The sequence below is a fragment of the Heteronotia binoei genome, chromosome 5 (genome assembly GCF_032191835.1).
Source record: "Heteronotia binoei isolate CCM8104 ecotype False Entrance Well chromosome 5, APGP_CSIRO_Hbin_v1, whole genome shotgun sequence".
Lineage (NCBI taxonomy): Eukaryota > Metazoa > Chordata > Lepidosauria > Squamata > Gekkonidae > Heteronotia > Heteronotia binoei.
The window spans coordinates 68,896,708-68,916,175 of record NC_083227.1 but is presented as its reverse complement, the minus strand read 5'-3'; the positions used below and the strand labels follow the sequence as shown (position 1 = coordinate 68,916,175).

General features: G+C 39.5%; 1 protein-coding gene across 6 annotated transcripts in view; it reads right to left on the bottom strand.

Annotated features, from left to right (window-relative positions):
* Window positions 1-19,468, bottom strand: part of ITPR1 (inositol 1,4,5-trisphosphate receptor type 1) — a 353,195-nt gene that overhangs the window by 178,262 nt on the left and 155,465 nt on the right. For 4 of the 6 annotated variants that reach the window (XM_060239586.1, XM_060239587.1, XM_060239589.1 and 1 more), the window contains exons 11-21: window positions 19,159-19,203; window positions 11,996-12,150; window positions 9,840-9,939; window positions 8,978-9,138; window positions 8,545-8,686; window positions 7,659-7,817; window positions 7,020-7,192; window positions 5,341-5,460; window positions 4,294-4,488; window positions 3,453-3,704; window positions 775-916 (exon numbers count right to left, since the gene is read on the bottom strand). In XM_060239586.1, coding sequence (XP_060095569.1) covers window positions 775-916; window positions 3,453-3,704; window positions 4,294-4,488; window positions 5,341-5,460; window positions 7,020-7,192; window positions 7,659-7,817; window positions 8,545-8,686; window positions 8,978-9,138; window positions 9,840-9,939; window positions 11,996-12,150; window positions 19,159-19,203 — 1,644 coding nt within the window. The remainder of the gene's footprint in view (window positions 1-774; window positions 917-3,452; window positions 3,705-4,293; window positions 4,489-5,340; window positions 5,461-7,019; window positions 7,193-7,658; window positions 7,818-8,544; window positions 8,687-8,977; window positions 9,139-9,839; window positions 9,940-11,995; window positions 12,151-19,158; window positions 19,204-19,468) is intronic. The other 2 variants (XM_060239588.1, XM_060239591.1) reach the window with 1 other exon arrangement.

The following is a 19,468-nucleotide window of genomic DNA, read 5'->3' as shown; positions in this document are numbered from 1 at the left end:
CGGCTCACAATCTCCTTTACCTTCCTCCCCCACAACAGACACCGTGTGAGGTGGGTGGGGCTGGAGATGGCTCTCACAGCAGCTGCCTTTTCAAGGACAACCTCTACTAGAGCTATGGCTGACCCAAGGCCATGCTAGCAGGTGCAAGTGGAGGAGTGGGGAATCAAACCTGATAGGTTTCAGAAGATGGTGCTTTGGGCCAACATGGTCCCACACCACCTCATCTTGTTCCTCTATGCTCTTAAATATCTACATAAGAATGCTGTGTAAAGTCATCCAGAGATGTGATTTGGGCTGTCACCAGTATGAAAGAAAACACTCAGCTCTAGCTTATGCTTTTGGCCAGTCCCAGAGAGGTTGTAAAAAACATGTTTTTCTTTATTATATAAAACAATAAAAAGACGAAATGTGAAGAAATGCTACCAGTTGTAGATAATACTGAGCTACAAAGACTTTTAATCATAGAATCATAGAGTTGGAAGGGACCTCTAGGGTCATCTAGTCCAACCCCCTGCACAATGCAGGAAACTCACAAACACCTCCCCCTAAATTCACAGGAGCTTCATTGCTGCCAGATGGCCATACAGCCTCTGTTTAAAAACCTCCAAGGAAGGAGAGCCCACCACCTCCTGAGGAAGCCTGAGGAACCGATCTAACGGCCTACTGTGTAAGCAGGTTTACATGTTAAAGGCACAATCATGTACGAAACTTCTGTGATTAATGCCAATGAGGATTTTCTTCCAACTCAGTCTTTCTCACAAAACAGTTATTTACCTCAAAAGTGAGTTTGTTTTTTTCTTTATCAGAGAAAGGGAATCTCTGGCAGACGACATCTCTTAAATATTCTTCCACAAAGTCCATGGTCTGTGCAAATCTCTCTTTAATTTCGTCTTTAGAAGTTCCACTGCTATCATAGCTGGAGGAAAGAAAAGCTATGAATGGAAGAATTGCACAGAAACAGATGCCCAATCATACCAACTTCTTTCCCCCACCCCTTGTCTCCAAACAGAAACATCTGAAATACAATTAGGATAAATCTAGCAAGTTTCCTTGAATTTTTCATTACAGAAATTATGCAAACATAAAAAGCCCCGTAGCAAGTCCTTCAGGGAGGTCTGCATCTGCATGTTTTGTAGCTGAAACATCTACTTTGGCCCCCAAGAGATATTTCAGCCACAAAATATGCGGCTGCATACTTTCCCAGATCTTCCTCTCCCATATCACCCGCAGTTCCTGTCCTTGCTTCACATCACTGGCCACCACTGGTAGGAAATTGAACATCATATTGTCATGATGCAAGAAGTAATGGAGTGAAGCTAAATATATAACTGCCATTTTCAGCATCAGTATAATGTCTTCAATCAGTCGATCAGTCAATCAATCAAAACCTTTATTGGCAGAGAATGTCTTCACATTTAGTTCTGCTGCTTTTGTAGGGTATGGACAGAAGTCAGACTCCCATAACCACTTTTTATTTTGCAAATCTTCTTTTATTAGTATTTTGGTAAGGCACAAAAAAATTGCTCTCTCTTCCCAGCAGACAGGAAACGTATCAGAAAGAAAATGTTTTATAGTTAGCATGTTAACTGGACTTTAAAAGTATTTCTTTTCAAATGCGATGAAAAACAGCCTTATGTTTCTTTTGTAAGAAGTGTCTTAATTATCCAATATAATTTAATTCCTATGTGGACTGCAAAAATATGATGATTCAATATTAAGGTGAGTTAGTAGACAGAACAGTATACATGCTAAACTGAAAAGACCAACAGAAGCTGACCACATCTGTTTGATAGTGGACTCATTTTAAAATGGCATAGGTAGGACTGGGGCAAAATATTAAGAGATGGGAAGCAGGTTCTCTCAGAAGACATGCTACTATTGAACACACAAGATGCTGTGGGGAAATACAGAAACATTATTTCTTGGATTAGCTACTGCCCCCAATCACAGCAGGGGAATGAGGAAGGAAGTCTTCTTTAGAGTGAGTACTGGAACATCTTCCAAAAACAGTAACACTTTTAATGTTCAAAAGTGCTTCACATGCATTATTCTGTATTCCTTACAACAGTCTTGTAAATTAAGCCAGTATTATTATCTCCATACTGCAGATGAGAAACTGAAGCCAAGATAGTGGCTTGCCTAGGCGACATGGTGAATTTGTGGCAGAGGCAACCTTTGAATCAAGGATTTCACTGATTATAGCTTCCACTGCACTACACCCACATAATTATATTTAGTTGAAGCCAATGTGGTCTGACAGTCTAGATGATGCAGTGGTTATATTGTCAGATTAGGAAGACGAGGTTAAGATCCCAAACTTGGTATGAAGCTCAATGAGCAAACTCAGATCAGTCAGCTTCATTTACCTCACAGGGTTGTTGCAGGAATTAAACAACAAAGAAGAAATCCATGTCCATCACCCTGAATTCCTTGAGGGAAATGAGTTAAAAATCTAACAGGGGTTTAGTTCAAATCAGAAGACAAAACTCCATAATTTATTTATTCACTTTTATATCCTGCCTTTCTCCCCAATGGGGGCCTATACAGCTTACATCATTTTCCTTTCCTCCATTTTATCCTTGCAATAGCCCCATTAAGTAGGTTAGGCTGAGGGTGTGTGACTGGGTCAACAGCACCCAGCAAGTATCCATGGCATGAATGGGGATTCGAACTGACACTTTATCCACTATCCTGGACTGACACTTTATCCACTACATCATGTTGACTCTCTATAAATCAATATGGAAACTTAAAATTAGGGCCAATTCCCACTAGCCTGGTCGCAGTTTCGCGCTCCTTTTTCCCGCGGTGCTTCTGCACGATTTTACACACACTGCCATGACACAGCTGTAGCTCTGAAAACAGGATTTTGAAGCTGTGGAGGGAACTTGGGAAAGAGGCGGGGCAAATTGCAGCTCTGCAGCAGCATGTGCAAAATTGGGCAGAAGCACTGCGTGAAAATGTGACGAGGCTAGTGGAGAACTGGCCTAGATTTTTTCTTCCTGGAGTTCTGGAACCTACTCATTTAAAACCAATCACATACAAAAGGGCAAGGAAAAACTTACAACAAATAAATGGACTTACTCTGCTATACTCTGTCAGCTCCATAAGTAGTCACCAGTGCTTCCCAAAAGGTTAATCAAAATGGTTATATAAAGCACATTCATTTAGGCACCCTCTATTATTTATTTATTTGATTTAATCGCCCAATCCCTGCTTGCGTCGGGCTCTGGATGATGTACAAGGGGCATAATGCCATGAAACAATATCTACACTTTAAAATTCAATATACAATTTGATAAAAACTATATATATAAATATAAATCAATATACAATTTGATAAAAACCCCTGAAGATGGTCTCATGGCTTGTGCGTAGTGTGACAGGAGTGCCTCAGGTAATTCTTAAAAAGACATTCAAGCCTGATAGCCTTTAGATCATGAACTACTCACTCATCAATAGCAATTTCAGAGGGTATTTCAGACCACAGCCGGGCATATTTCACAGGTGTCACTTGTTCTTGGGGATCACGGTCAACATGCATGTGCAGCATCAGTCGGCAAAAAGAAGCCCTCAGATCGTATGGTAGATTTTCATCAGACATGCACCGAAGGATGAGGTCTACATCAAGTTGGCCAGATATTTCATTTATAGCCAGGTATTGCCGATCAAGACACATCCTGGCAAAAAGATTCAGCTGGTACCTTCAGTGAAATGTGTGACAGGAAAGAAAGCATCAGTTTGCTTACACAGGGCTCAATATTTGAAGCTACCAATAAAATGATAATAAAGCAGCTATTGCTGATGCAATGGAAAATATTATTTCATCAGGCTAAACACAGCACGGGAGAATTTTGGACACAATATAGCAAAGTTCTGTAATCCAATGTCATCTCTGTGTATCTCCTGATCAGTTTTAGAAAATATGAAATGTATATATTTCACAGGTAAATTCAAGAAGCACATTCAACCTTAATGCCCAAGCCCTCAAACCACTCTCTTGAACTTAATATATTGATACAAACTTGAAAGGACATGATCACCATGCGATAATTATAAAGACAGCTTGGTTGTGTATAGACCGACTATCATTATTATGACACAATTGATAGTCCTTTGCTATCACAGAATATGTACATCACTTGATAGCCATCTTCTAAACCGATGGTATTGATTAAATCTCAAGTCATCCCCTGGAAGTGAATTCATCTCATTACAAGTAGTTGGAGAGAATTAATTTACTACACACTTCAGGTTACACTGCCATAGCCAAGTATTGCTTGCGGTGTTAACCTGTAGTAGCTGAGTACATCCCGGTCTTCCTTCTGCCCTTCTTTAGCATCCTGAGCCAGCTCTCTGATACTCTTACTGCGGACCTCTTTGTTGCTGTCTTTCCAGAATAACCAGACTTCTTCCTCATCCTCACCAACCTCCAATGAGTTTTCTCCAGATGATAATTCTTCAAATTCAAACCGAGACAGGACCAGCCTAAAGAAGTGTGGAAAGAGGAATATTAATCACTTATATTCCTGTCTGTGTCTGTCTGTCCATCCATCCCACCCTCCCCTGACAGGCTCAGGGCAGCAAACAACAGTTAAAAACAGTTTAAAAACAACATAGAATATTAATAAATAAATATAAAATATTTCCATGCAAATTAACAACCATTAATCCATTCATTAAAAGTCCAAGATGGCAAACTTCTAATTTCCATTATGTTAGTTCAGTGAGATTGTAAGTGCCCCCCCTTAACCATTGAAGGCGAGTTTAAATAATTCAGTCTTACAGGCCCTGTGGAACTATTAGATATGTCTTGAGCCTTGTTGGTCTTCTATGAATATATTGTAAAGACTGGGTTCCAGTGATTAATAAGCCTCCAAACTGAAGAAACGTAGATGAAACGTCTTGATATCTAGAACAGACATCTTTGGAAAGGCTTCTTCTAGTTCCATGAACTAAATACTAGAATATGGTTATTCCTTTGTGACTGGAAAGTTTTGTTGAACTGCTTTTGAACTGTTTTGTGGGAATATTCTGTTGAAGCATTTTTTTGTTCATTTGAGGTTCTATGTGCAAGCCTGGTCAGAACACCACAGACCTCCCACATTACACTGTGATTTAATTAAAAAAATTATGGTGTCTCCTAGCAGTTTCCTGTTACACATTTCAGAACCATCAATTGTATGTAGGTTGGAGAAATCAAAGAGTATCCACTTTTCTGCTAATAAGAATATTATTCGTTTTGCCACACTGGAGGCTACTTTTATGTCTGTCTCATGTTTGCAAAATGTCTACCACAACCTCTTCTCTCTAAACATCTCAACAAACATCTCAACTTACTTTGTTTCAATTAGTATATCTGCATTGGCAGGGTTTAACACAGCTTTACAAATCAGCTCCTGGGTCACTGGAATAGATTTGTTCATGGAAACACAAAGATCTGAGAGGTAATCCAAGAACCTATTGAAGAAAAAGATTGTTCCTATCAATATTTCACACAATACTAACAATACTAGCAAGCTGATTTCCCCATTCCCCTTTTCCACACATAAGGCTGGCACCATCGACACAGCTTACAGGCAACGTGTAACTCCTTGAGCAATTTCTCTCAGCCCAACATCCCATTTTAAAAATGCCCTTTCGCTCTGTAACAGTGAAAAATCATGTCTGCATTGGAACTGAGGCTCATTTACCTCCAAATCAGCAGCAGACCACCCATTAAACTGTATTATGACACTGTAATTTATGCTAGCGACATAGCAACACATAAAAAGGTCATCTAACGGGAAGTGAATGCACTAATTATTACACCGGGTATAAAAACAAAAAATACACCCTCAAAAAGATTCGTTGACGCTCAAAGGCCTTGAGCATTACAGGTTCTTATGGACCTCATCAGATGTCATAATGAGGTAAACGTCTAAGTGCAGGAGGTCCAGTTATTAGGGTGTGCATTCAGATCTACTCAGGCAGAAAATATACCCGAAAAATACCTTATTGGTATTTTCTGGGTATATTTCAGCTTTCCAAATGCATTCAAGTTTTCTCAGCAAAACCAGGGGAAAAAATTCCAACTAAATTCCGGATATATTTGTGAATTGACAGCAGATCTGAAAGCAGTAGAGCTGCAGGAACAGACTGTTTTCACTGGCTTAGCTGCCTTCATGTGCAGCCCAGTTTAAACTGGCCTGCAGAAGAAGCCAACCTCAGAAGCTGCTGCACCACGGAGCAATCTGCTAGCTATAGCACAGCAGATCCTGGGGCTAGATTCTCCTGCGGTGTAGTTTAAATTACACTGCAAGAAAAGAAATCCCAGCCAGGTTTGCGTGCAGCAGGGAGAGACCTCCCCAGAGTGTGCAGATCCTGGGGACAGCTTCTCCTGCAGTGTAGTTTCAATTGCACTTTAGGAGAAGCCAATCTTGCCTCAGAGTGAGCAGGCTTTTTTTTTTTTTAAGCATTTCCCTCCAGGTCTGTTGCCCCCCCCCCCCCCAACATCCAAGATTTCTGAAAAATTCAAGATCCAAATACCATACTGGCAATAAGATTTGGGATTTTTTAGAAATGCCAAAAAAATTTCAGGTCCAATAGACCAGCAGCCAAAAAGACTAATAGTATCCAGCGCATTGGCAGGAATAGGAAGAGACCAGTTTGTCCTGTTTATCCAATGATATCAAGGGTATCAAAAAGCTTACTCAAGTTTTTGCACAAGCATTCTTGCATTTAAATAGGAAAGGGCTGAAGCAGGAGTGTAATTAGCACTAGACTTGCCAGGACTGGCATCTTTGAAAGTGCAAACTGCTGAACAAGCAATCTAGAATCGGGGGGGCAAGGGGGAGAATGTAAGATGCACAGAAGTTATTAAGAGACTCTGTGGAAATCTGAGCTGCAATGTCCTCCAGAGATATCTGACTTCACAAAAATAAAAAAAACAAGTTTCACACCCTCAAAATTTAAACTTTCTATATGCACAAAGGAAGAAAATGCCATACCTACCCCTCAACCCCAGTGACAACTCTCACCTGGGTTCTCTGTTTTTTCTTACAAGACTAACAAAGGTGTCAATCTCAGCAGCAGTGATATGCTTCTCCAGCAGCTTGCGATTGTTATGGAGCAAAGCTGTGATGGTGTCTTCCGCCAAGACATCATAGCCAATCTGTTTCTGCATAAAGCCAAACTGCTTGGCTATATATTCCTTAGGAGTTAAAAAAAAGGGGGGAAATCTAAGAATAGTAAGAAACAGAAAGTTGCTGATATTATTTGTTTTTCTCGATTAAACGCATTGTTGTAGAGCAATACACTTGTGTTTGGCAACCCTTCAGGCCTGAGGTCTTCCTTTTCCCCAGCAACGTCATTATATTAGCCAGGAAAAGCTCTCCTGTATACAACCCACTGCTGTTCATTTGCCAATTGTCCTTGAGTCTGAAATATGTGATTCACCCACCGTTCTTTTCCAGCAGTCCTTTATATAAGAGAGGCTACTATACACAAGCTGTTCGATAAAAGCTTAGCTTTTGAGGAGACGTGTTGAAAATTAAGCCCAGAATATAAATGAATGGGTTAAAAGCATTTCATACTCTTGTAGGCTACACAGATAAGTAATCTTCAAAATAAAAGCCAGGACAAAACAAACTAGGTTCTCCCTGTCTCACTTCACTAACCTGATTTTTCCTGTAGTCCTGCTGGGAGTGTCTCAGGACTCTATAACAAAGGCGGCATATGTGCCTGAAAGGAGCATGACGCTGATCTCCAAGCTCTTCCAGTCTCAACATTGGTCCATCTCCACAGTCAGTAAATGGTGCTTGTAATAACTTGAAGATCTGAGGAATTATATGATAAAAGAAAAGATGAAGACCCTGATATTGTCATATTGTAATAGGACTTAAACAGGAAATGGCTTGTGTGATTTTGGAAACCTGACTCAACCGAAAAATTCTGCAAAGCAATTTTATGTGACCTTTTCCCCTCTCTGAGTTCCAGGCTGGCCTAATCCCATCAGATCTTGAACCCTAAAGAGGGTCAGCCCTCATTAGTGCTTGGATGGGAGACCACTAAGGAAGTCCAGGGTTGCAATGTAGAGGCAGGCAATGGCAAACCACCTCTGAACATCTCTGGGAAACCCTACAGGGCCACCATAAATCGGCTGACTTGATGGTAATAAAAAGGGCAGCAGATTCCACATTCCTTGCATGCACAAAGAGACCAAGTTATATTGAATGTGCTTTAAAAATTGATCTAATAGGAAATCTTGGGGTCTAGACCAATGTTCCCTCTAAGCTGCAAGGGTCATGTGAGCAAAACACCTACTTCGTGAGCTACTGGCATTAAAGTTGTGAGCTACTGCATAAATTAGTATGCTCTGGGCCATTTTTCCTGAGTTAAGACAAAAATGTGTGAGCCAGAGGCTAAAAAACTGAGCTAGCTCACACTAACTCAGCTTAGAGGGAACACCGGTCCAGACACAATTTTGGCTAAGACAGAGTCCTGCTCACATCAACCATTCTTAGTCAACATCTACTTCACTAGAAGCTCTCTTATTCAAAGTACCTGTTTCAGAATATTTTGCTCTCTCATTAGCTTTTGCCGCTCTCGATTTGGCTTTGCAAACATCACTTCAAGCACATCTTGTCCAGAATTAGTTCCACCAGTAACAAAATACACCAGATCTTCAAGCAACTTGGTAACAGATCTAGAAAGATTTATTAACCATGTTAGGCCAAAATGTACTCATTTGTAGCAAAAAAAGTTAATACTGAAAACCCTTTAATAATGTATCAAACTACATAGAGTTGAAATTAATGTACAGATTTAAAACCAACCCCAAAAGCACTGGATTTGGTATACTGTAAGAAATGCAAATTCTAAGTTTAGTAGAAATTTTTGAAAAATTTCTTCCTATCTTCTTAGGTTCAGCTAGTTATCCTTGTAGTTTGGAGGTGCCTTATTCTGTAAAAAAAGGCTTTCATTGGAATCCTCTCACCTCCTTTCATTCTGGGTTATTGTTCCTTTTTCTAGTTTGCCAGCAATGGAACCCAATACTTTGCTTGCATCGTTTGCAAAATCCAAGTCCCGAACTTCAGCAGGAGAAACTGGTACTATAGCAAAAGCTTCCTTATCCTCCTTCACTGGAGAGGTACCAATCTAAAAACCAAGGCAATTTTAGTTATACTTTAGTAAAAACTGGAGGGGAAAGTGATAAGACCACTGCATAATCAAGATGCGGAAGCGATGTTCAAATTTTAGAAACATGAAGAGAGAGTCTGATGGGCAATATTTTTACCAGTGCTGAAATAGGCAGTTCAGCATTTCTTAATTCTCAAAGCAAAGCCAATGCAAGTGCCTTAAATATGGCAATTATGGATTTATTGATGTGAATGCTGCTGGTAAGATTCACAGTTATGACTCAATTGTCAGACTGTAGCACTAAAAAGAGATAGCAGCCACCACAGAAATTTAGCACAGCACATGTTGGGGAGACCATACCACTTGTGCTGATCTTGCCAGCAGACAAACAGTCTAATAAACTGCAGTGCACATGGAATCAATAACAGCCTGACTTGCAAATGTCAGCACACTCAACATTCATAAAAACCTTTGTCAGAAGTGCTCTTATGTCTAGAGCTTTCTGAAAAGATTATTATTTTTTCTTTTTTTAATCAAAGATTAAAAAGTCTTTGTGTTTATGCACCACTCCATTTTAATTACTTGGATTGTGCTTAAGGAAAGAAATCCCAAATCAGAACTGGGAACATAAGATATCTTTCTTTTCCCACCTCCCTCAAAACAGTTCCACTGGTAACAGGAGGTGATGCGTGATGCATTAGCTTCACCACAGGACTTACTTTAAGCATGACAGGTTTTTCTTCTTCTTTATCAATGGGGATATTGGTGCTATGAACCCAGGTATTTGTACACAGATGTCTAAGTCTGACATAAGAGTTCCTAATAAAAAGAATCAAATATATTCAGTTTAAGATGGTTCTTGCTGCAAAAATAGCTGAAATAAATCAAAAACTAGCACAGTACAATTTTGGTAAGGTCTGTGACCAGCCATGATAAAAAGGTGTTTAGCTAATGGCTCATCTTCCTTCAGCCTTGTTGATAGGTGAGTGGAGCTCTCCAGTCTACATGATATGACTTGAAGGAAAGGCTCATTCATACTGTGTCAAGATGCTCCATTCTTGGACCCATTCCCAGGAAAGAAAAGATCATTGTAGGATTAGCTACCAATTTATCTTTTTTATTTTTTAAAGATTTTTTTTATTTAGTGATTTACATGCCACTTTCCACCAAGTTCTGAAGTAGCACACATCAATAATAAAAATTAAAAAGCCAATCTGTGTCAGGTAACATGAACAACTGCAATGAGATAATATGGAAGAAAAACTGAGGAAAACTAAATTTGGCTTTAATAATATTTGGCAACTCAGTAATAAAAAATTAAGATATAGCACCGTCTCTTGAATTAACTTCTTTACATTTATGGCCACTTTGAATTTCGCCAGGAATGATATAGGTATCAGAAGTATAATATGGCTTTAGAAACAAATATCTAAGAAAAATCTGTGTGACATTTTATACCAGGAGAAGCATTTAAATCCATTTCAAGGAGAATTCTATAAAGAATAACTACTAATTTATCTTTTGATTTCTGCTCCAAACTGTTCTGCCTTCCTTCTATGTATCAACAGATTGTTACCAATTATCTGTGCTTTTCCTAGAAATACTTTTATGTAAAGTATTCTTTTCTTTCAAACAAACCTTTAATGGCAAAGTAATACAACAAAACAGCGATAAACAGTCCAAGAACTAGACACCTAACAATGTAAAAAAGGGTCACCACCAACCCGAACCCAATGAAATTAAAAAAGTAGAGCAGGTAGGCAGAATAGATCTATATTTTATATTCTCTAGGAACTCAGCCACAGATGCAGTGATTTTGGGAAAGTATTATTAAGTCCATAAAATATTATTAAGTACTGTTACACTCAGGAATTTTTTTTGGGGGGGAGAGGGAATAGTTTACTGCAAACTTTTCATAAGGAATATCACCCACATTTTGACCTAGGCTGCTTTATATTTGATACTAAGGGGGAGCTCTGTGAGTGCTGAAACAGTGTTGAAAGCCTCAGAGAGGAGAATGCGGAGGGTACCATTTGAAATCAGGGGATGTAACCTTACTGTATGTTCCTTCATTTACTGAAGTAAGCCAAGACAAAGGACTGACCAGCTTAGCATCCTTTTAAAATCAAAGGTTAACCAAGCACTCCAAGAAAGCTTATAAGCAGGATATGGAGACCTTCCCAGGAAAGGCATTCAAGGGGGCCACCATTCATAGACAGAAATTCCACTTAGACCCCATGGTCAACAGTCACTGATTGACCTAACCTTCATGAATGTTTCTAACCCCTTAAAACAATCTATGTTAATCACCACATCCTCTGGCAGTGAATTCCTCATGTGAATTATGTTTTTTTTTAGTAGTATTTTCTTACCAGTCCTGAAATCTACTGACCATTACTTTATTAGCTTGCCCATGAGTTACAATAGTAGTTATACCACCACTTTCTATACCCCATGCATAACTACATAAATCCATATCATGTCTCCAATTTTTCCTCTAAACAAAAAGCCCAGAATTCTTTTTCTAACAATTTGGGTGCTTCAATCCCTTCAGCATTTTGGTTGCCCTTTTTTGTATCTCTTCCAGAACTACAGTACTCTTTTTTTTTTTAGATTTGGTGGCCAGTATACATAGTATTCCAAACGTGGCCATACCACACAAGGGCATTACAGTACTGACCATTCCCCCTCCCCTCCACAATCCTTTTCTTAATAGTTCTCAGCACCTCTTTCCTATTCAGTCTTCACCAGTGCATAACACCACAAGCATACATTTAAAGTTAATGCCTACCTTAGCATTGCCTAACATATGGATTTGGCTTTATTTGTGCTCATAATGACATGCTAAGTCAACAGACCACTCACAACACCATACCTTGGAACAAGGCTGTCTCCTCCTCGCAAAGTAGTGGGATCAAGTTCAAAGATGGAAGATATATCATTCCCTTCTGGAACAGAAACCAGAGAATATGCCATTTTCTCTGGAGCATTATGTGGTCCCCTTCTCGCTGCATCTTGGTCAGGATCCATCTGTGAATAACATACCAAATCAAATTTAACAAATCAGAAGAGTGGCTTGACCAGAATGAATCACAAAGTGTTACAAAGAAATCCAGCCATATCACTCAGGGCCAATTACAATTGTAGGTAGAAGCACAATACATCAGAATCTTTAAGGGTTAAACAGGTATAGATAGAAAGATTGATTAAATTTTCACATAGAGTCACTGAGAAATCCTGACATGATTTAGACCTTTCAAGAGCTCCCCAGTCTCAAGGAAAGGACTTTGACAAAATATTTTTTAAGAAGACAGAACAACATCTATCAAGTTTATTTCTCATTCAGGGCAACAACATCTTCCAAAAAACCCCAAAAACATTTAATATGGCAAATATTACATCTCCAAAATGGTGAAAGCTAGGCAGTTGACTTTATGTGGTTCTGGTTAAATATCTTTATTTGAAAGTACATGGCTTTTGAATAATTAAAACAGACAGGGAGCAGTTTTAGATGAAAAGCATTTACAAAGTGATTATGATATCTGCAGATTACACAGCAGAGAGCCAATCAGGAAACTGAAGACTCTTAGAAGGGATAAGTAGGAGACAGATGAAAACAGATATAATTTCTTCAAGATAGTATCCAAACATCGCTAGATATCCATCTTGAATCCGAAGAGATACAACAGGATAGAAATGTTTTAAATAAAACAAATACTGCACAAAATTCAGGAGGTAAGTAACTACAGAAACCTAGATTACATCAAGTAATATTACATACCAAAGATCTTTTTTCCAACCATACAATGAACACTGAAGCAATTCCTATTAGGGATGGGCATGAACGGGGAAAATGTGGTGTGGTTCATGGTTCACATCATACATGGTTTGCAAACTATGAATTATCACAAACTTTTAGACTCTGTAAAGTGTCCCCACCCCATGTGCTAGAGACACCAAACTGGCAGGAGATCCCCAGCTAACTCTCCTCTACCCGTCCTCCAAGTTTGGTAAGCATTAGATTTATGAGATCAGAGTTATGGCCCCCAAAGAAGATGCCACCAGGAAAGTGCTGTCTAGGGAAATGACTGCCTGTCATTGGAGGGCAGGTAGAGAAGTCAACTGGAGATCCCAGATGATTTTGGTGTCTTTAGCTTGAACAGGATTCATTCTATACAGCCCCATAGCCAGAAAATTTTGGGTGTGGGGGGGCAGGGGATAAAATTTTGGGTGGGGGAGGCGAGGGGCTTGGTGTCTTTTTCTAGCATCACAGTTAGGTACAAGGGAAAGCCCCATTCCCTTGGTTGCTTCTTCCGGCAGCCCGGCCCCAGCTCTCTCTCTTGCGCGTGCTCTCACTTCTTGTCGCTCTCTCTCTCTTGCTCTTTCTCTCGCTTTTGCTGTCTCTCTTGTGCTCTGTCGTTCTTGCTGTCCCTGCCTCATGCTCTCTCTCTCTTACTGTCACTCTCTCTCGCATTCTCTGTCACTCTTGCTGTCACTCTCTCTCATTCTCTCTCACTCTTGCTCTTTCTCTCCTGCTTTCTCTCTTGCTTTTGCTGTTGCTGCCTCGTCTCACTCTCCCACTCTCTCACACACACACACTGTCACTCTCTCGTGCTCTCTCACTCTTGCTTTCTCTTGTGCTCTCTCTCGCGTGGGGGGGGCAATAACCTGGGAATGGAGGGGCCCTACAGAGGGAAGGGGGGGTTACACAGAGTGGCCTTCCCCCCAGGCCCCCCCCATAGCTACAGGCCTGATTCTATATACAGTTGGTCATTTTGACAGATCCAGGTTCAGGAGGTTCAAGAGTGTATAGAATGGATTCTGCACAAAATAGAGACATAAAAGTTACAGGGGACCTCCCTCAAACACTCTTCTACATGCCCTCCAAGCTCCACACTCCCTGTTGTTTTGAAGTTTGGCAAACATTTAGATGAGTGGAGACAAGACTGTCTGGAAAATTTATCCATTTACAAACTGCCTTGAACAGCTTGAACATTCATGGCAAGTTTGTATTGGTTAACCTGCAATGAACCATAACTGGCCAAAACTTGTCACAGACTTCAGTTTTATTTATTATTTATTATTCAAATTTATATTCCACCCTCCCTGTGAATGGGCTCAGGGTGGATCACAACATAAAATAAACACATAATATCAATAAATATAATTAACAATTCAATTTAGTAAAAACAATAACATCATTAATACACAAGGTTTTCAGCTGGACTCAATTTATCTTCAACTTTGTGGACTGGGCTACATACAATACATATGATACTTAAAAAGTATTAGTTGTGTTAGCAGCATGGGGGGGGGGGGCTAGGATCTTTCTGGATGCCCGGTTGCCTCAACCACAAAATTTGTGATCTGGTTTGTGCCCATGCCTAATTCCTACAGATACATACATGAGAAAATAAGACACTCCAGTGAACCCTACACATATATTCTCAAAGGTAATCCTGAATTCCCTGCAACTCCTTCATCTACTTCTTGAACGTTGCCTGTTTTAATCTGATCCTAGCATAATGGTATAGATGTGTTATTATAGGTTTTTGTCTGGGGGGAGGGGGAATTTAAAGGGTTACGATTTTGTGAATATTTGACTGCACTTGCTGTATATCGTTGGTTTTTTAAAGTTTAATTTAAAAAAGAGAAAAAAATAAATAATCTTTTATGGACAATGTGACAAATCTATCCTATTCTGTCCACCACAGAAACAAATAGAATTATTGAAGAAACCACAGTAAAGAAAACATACATTTGGCAACAGTCTGAATGAAACAAAAGCTCAGAGATCAGTCTTTACAAAAGGTCAGCATCTGAAGCAACTGCAGGTGCTTGGTCTAGCTGTAGTACTATGGCCTTCTCTGAAGTACAAATGGAGTAGTCAAATACCAAGAAAGGAAGCATATCAGATACACAGATACTGGCCAGCCTGTCCTGCACAGTATATGGCAAAGTATAGTGTAATGACAGAGAAATGCATCAAAAAAACAAGCAAGAGAAGACTGAACAACATCTGAAGTAGAATGGGGAAGGGAAATGTTAGCAGTATGTGATACAACCCCACACCCAACATGCTTGTTCTTTAATGAGTGGACTCAACAGCTCTTTCAGGCCCCATTTTAGCACATTATTTCCTCATTAAACTATTGTTCACATAAGCCCAATCTTCGGATTAGAAAAAAAATATGTAAATAAATGCATACACCTGAGATACTAGCTTTGGCTAATATTTAGCCTGTTTTTGGTCTAATTATGCCACCTGGTGGTCAAAGGAGAGAAAAGGAAAGATTGTCTAATAAAGAGCCTTTGTTTTTGTGTTGTTGCAATAAATGCTTTTTTGTTAGATAACATTCTGCACATCTTCACTCAAAGCTGCATGAATATTTTGGTTTCCATACAGTTAAACTGCAAAACTTTATACTGTTAACCTTTCCCATATTCAGTCTACATCTTTTTTTCATTACAAAAACTGGCAAGGATTCTATTGGACATAACACATAAGCCATTACAGGCACTACTGAGCCTTCCATGTAATACAGTCTGTGATAGACAGCAACTAATTCCTGCCCACACCTTATACTCATTCCACTCTGCAAACTTCTATTTGAGTTATCCAATTGCTATGTACCAGCCCCAGCAACACAGCTGTCAATCCAGCAAAATGGCAAGTTGCTACTAAAAAAAAGTATTATTATTACTAGCCTATGTCTCACATTCTTGTTTTAGTTTAGGGAAGAAACTTAGTCAGCCAACAACTGGAGCACTTAAACAACATACTGACCACAGCAGAACAGGTAGAAAAGGTTTTTGACAGAGATTTCTTTTTTGCATGAGACTTTGAAAAACTATGCTGACGTATGCTACAACAGCCAGCAAGTCAGACTGAACATTCCTGTGAAAGATGGACCATTTCTCAAACTGAAAAACCTTAGGGTTCAGTGCCTGTCCCTTGAAATGCTATAGAATAAAGTTAGAGTCCAGCAGCACCTTTAAGGTATTTACTATATCCCTTTAGATTTATGTATAAACTGCTCCCCCAAAAGAGGAGTGTTTGTTTCCTCCTTCCACAGCACCAGGATCTTTTTTCTGTTTGAGAGACAAAAATGCTCCTGATGTAGGCTCCTTACTGGGGAGTTTCTTCTTTATGTAAAATCCAGAAAGGAAAAAAGCAAGATATTTGAAAGCAACATGGGGGCATTAACATATGCACTAGGAAGTGCAATGTGACAGAAGGTGCAAATGTACAAGCTTCCCCTATAAAACTGTCCTGTGAACATCTCAACTGTAGAGGGAAACTGCCATTACATAGAAAGCATGTATAATCCAACATCAGTGGCAAGTCTTTACTGACTATCATTTTTATGCCATCTTTGTGTGTCTTGAAATTTGCACATGAATTGTATGGATGGGTGGTATCGCTGTGAATGTGGTCATATAGAGGACCACAATTTCTTAAGAAATTGAAAAAGGATGCAGGAATAGCAATGTGAAATTCCTGGAAATGGTGGAGCCCATGGTGGGAAAAATATTCAACCATCTAAAGCTGGAGTGTCAAATATGCAGGCACAAGGGCCAGATCAGGCCCCTGGAGGGCTCTCATCAGGCTTACGAGCAATTCACTGTCATTTGCTTCCTTTTCTCTTTCTTGCTTCCTTCTGTATCACAACTTGCTTTGCCAGGCTTGCTCAATCACACAGGAGCTACAGAGCAAGTCTCTATTTTCTCTATTGGCTGACCAGCATATGAAGCAACTTATGTACAAAAGCTCACAATGCCCAGTCATTTCATGTTTTCCCCTGGGTCTTAGGCTCAAAGCATTGACCATGAGATTTCTGTAATGAACGTCAATAAATCAAAACAGGTTTGCAACTTGCAAACACAGACCAGAACAAAACCTGTACAGCATACAAGATTGCCACAGCACAGACTCTGGGCGATTTCCCACACAGCTTACCGAGAAGCGAAGTCCCTCCTCACCGCACAGCGTCTGCTTGGATTTCCCACCAACTGCTCCGCGGATTCAGGAAGTGCTGCACCTTTTGCGTTGCTAACGTAAACTAGGGTTTGAGATGCAAAAGGTGCGGCACTTCCTGAATCCGCAGAGCAGTTGGTGGGAAATCTGAGCAGACGCTGCGCGGTGAGGAGGGACTTCGCTCCTCGGTAAGCTGTGTGGGAAATCGCTCATTGTCTCCAGATTTTGATGCAATAATTCAGAGCAAGAGGTGTTAGTTAATAGAAACTGTTAAATAAACAAAATATTGCAAGAGTGCTAATGTTTTATTTTAAGTTTTAAAAGAAACTTTAATTGTGTGTGTCTGTGTCCTTTATGAAGTTTATGTCTCTGCTTCCTGACATTACATTTTATGACACATCCAGCCCAGCCCAACAAGGTCTCATTTATGTCAGATCTGGCTCTCATAACAAATGAGTTTGGCACCCCTGATTTAGAGTGTCTATTTCTTGGCTTAGCACACCACTTGATAACACTAACTCATCATGTGCCCACATGTTTTATTTATTTTCTTAAGTTTATATTGAAGAATCCATGTCCTTATAAAAAGGAACATTTGAACACACTCAACTTCCATCTCCTATAGCCTGTAACACATTCAGTGCACACCCAAATGTCTAATTCATAAAAAGAAACTGTGATACAACTGTTATTAGGGTGTGGATGAGAGCACATGCACATGAAAGAATGAAGTAGTTGCATTAATTTGTCTGTTCTGAGATTCAACCTACAAATTCAGTCGAACAGGAGTTTGACAAAATTATATAAGATCAGTCAATGGGAAAGAAAAACATGCTGAGAGTTTCAGCTGCTCTCTTTAGGACACTGCAGTTTCTCAAAGGTAGCAACAATTGCTATTCACAAGCTTTGCCTTATGAGCTGTGACAAAGTAAAGTAAAAACAAGATAATTATTTGATAAGTGAATTTCAGAGTGCTTTTTTAAAAAATATAACACCAAGCAAGTGGAATTCACTGCTGACTCAGTATCAGATAAAAACAGTGTCAAGTTTCAGACATAATCCAAAGGAAAGCTATTCCTGTCACCAGAAGGGGTGGTGATTCTTACTCTGCAATCCCAAACTGCCCATTAGTGGTCTGCAAAAGGGGCAGAAATGTGCCTTGAAAATTTAATGTACTTCGTTAGAAGCTTCCATTACTTGTCCCATGCAGCCCTCATGCCCTAATAATACACAAACATTAACATCATCTGCAAAATATATTATGCCTCTCCAGTGGAGCCCCACCACAAATATCGCAATCAAAAGTGCAAGAGGAATACCAAAGCACCAGTATTGTACAAAAAGCACAGTTCGTTACATGACTTGTTCAGCAAAAGGGAAGGAGGGATGCCGAAAGACAATATTCTCCTACTCCCTTAAATGAATGCCTTCCCTGGTGCTCCTTCCCTACAAAACTCAAGTCTACCATGTGTAACAGGAATGAATGCACATCAGTACAGTCTTTGCTATCTCCACTTAAGTAAAATTTAAATTATATATGCCTTTGAGCAGAGGCCTATTTTTCTTGTATTCTGGGAAGTGCCATGCACATTGGCAGTGCTAGAAACAAACAAAATAAATGCATATTAATATGCCACAATACAGTTGCAAGGGAAAAGAGGGGATGCCTACTCATGGTTCTGAGAACTGAGAAAACATATATATGTGTCTTCTGAGTGAATAGTCAGTTTTAATCTAGAAAAAAACAAAGGTAACATGGACATAAAAGATTAGAGTAATTCAAGGGCTTAACATGTGGGGATAACAGAAACTTTGATTATAACAGGTGAAAGAACAACAAATTAGTTTAGGTCATCTAAAATTACTGCTACCCAGTCATTAGTTTTTATAGTCTTTAAAGCCATCATTGGAAAACACCATATTAAGCCTTTAATTGACTAAGATGACATTTGGCAATGATGAAGCCTTGATTTGTCTACATGATCGCCAGTCAAAATCAAACCAGGGCCTGTATCAACACCCTTGGTTTAAGGCAAGAGGGTACTCTTGCCTATACTTACTGCTGACTGACACTCCTGGTAATCTTCCACATAGTCAGGATTTACCTGATGGAAGAGAATCACAAGCAGGTCAAAAACATCTAGCCTCCCTCCTCCCACCTCAAATTAGGTAATACAGTGTACAGTGAATATTTACTGTATTCTACAGTATATACATTTTAAGGCAGCATTAAAAATGCTGTCACTCAGAATCATATTATAGCATTTTCAGATCACAGAGCCAAAGAAAAAAAAATGTTGAAACAAAGCCAGTTCTACTCTTTGAAGAGTTGGTTAATACTAGTAAATTTGTTTTACAGGTGCAAATGTA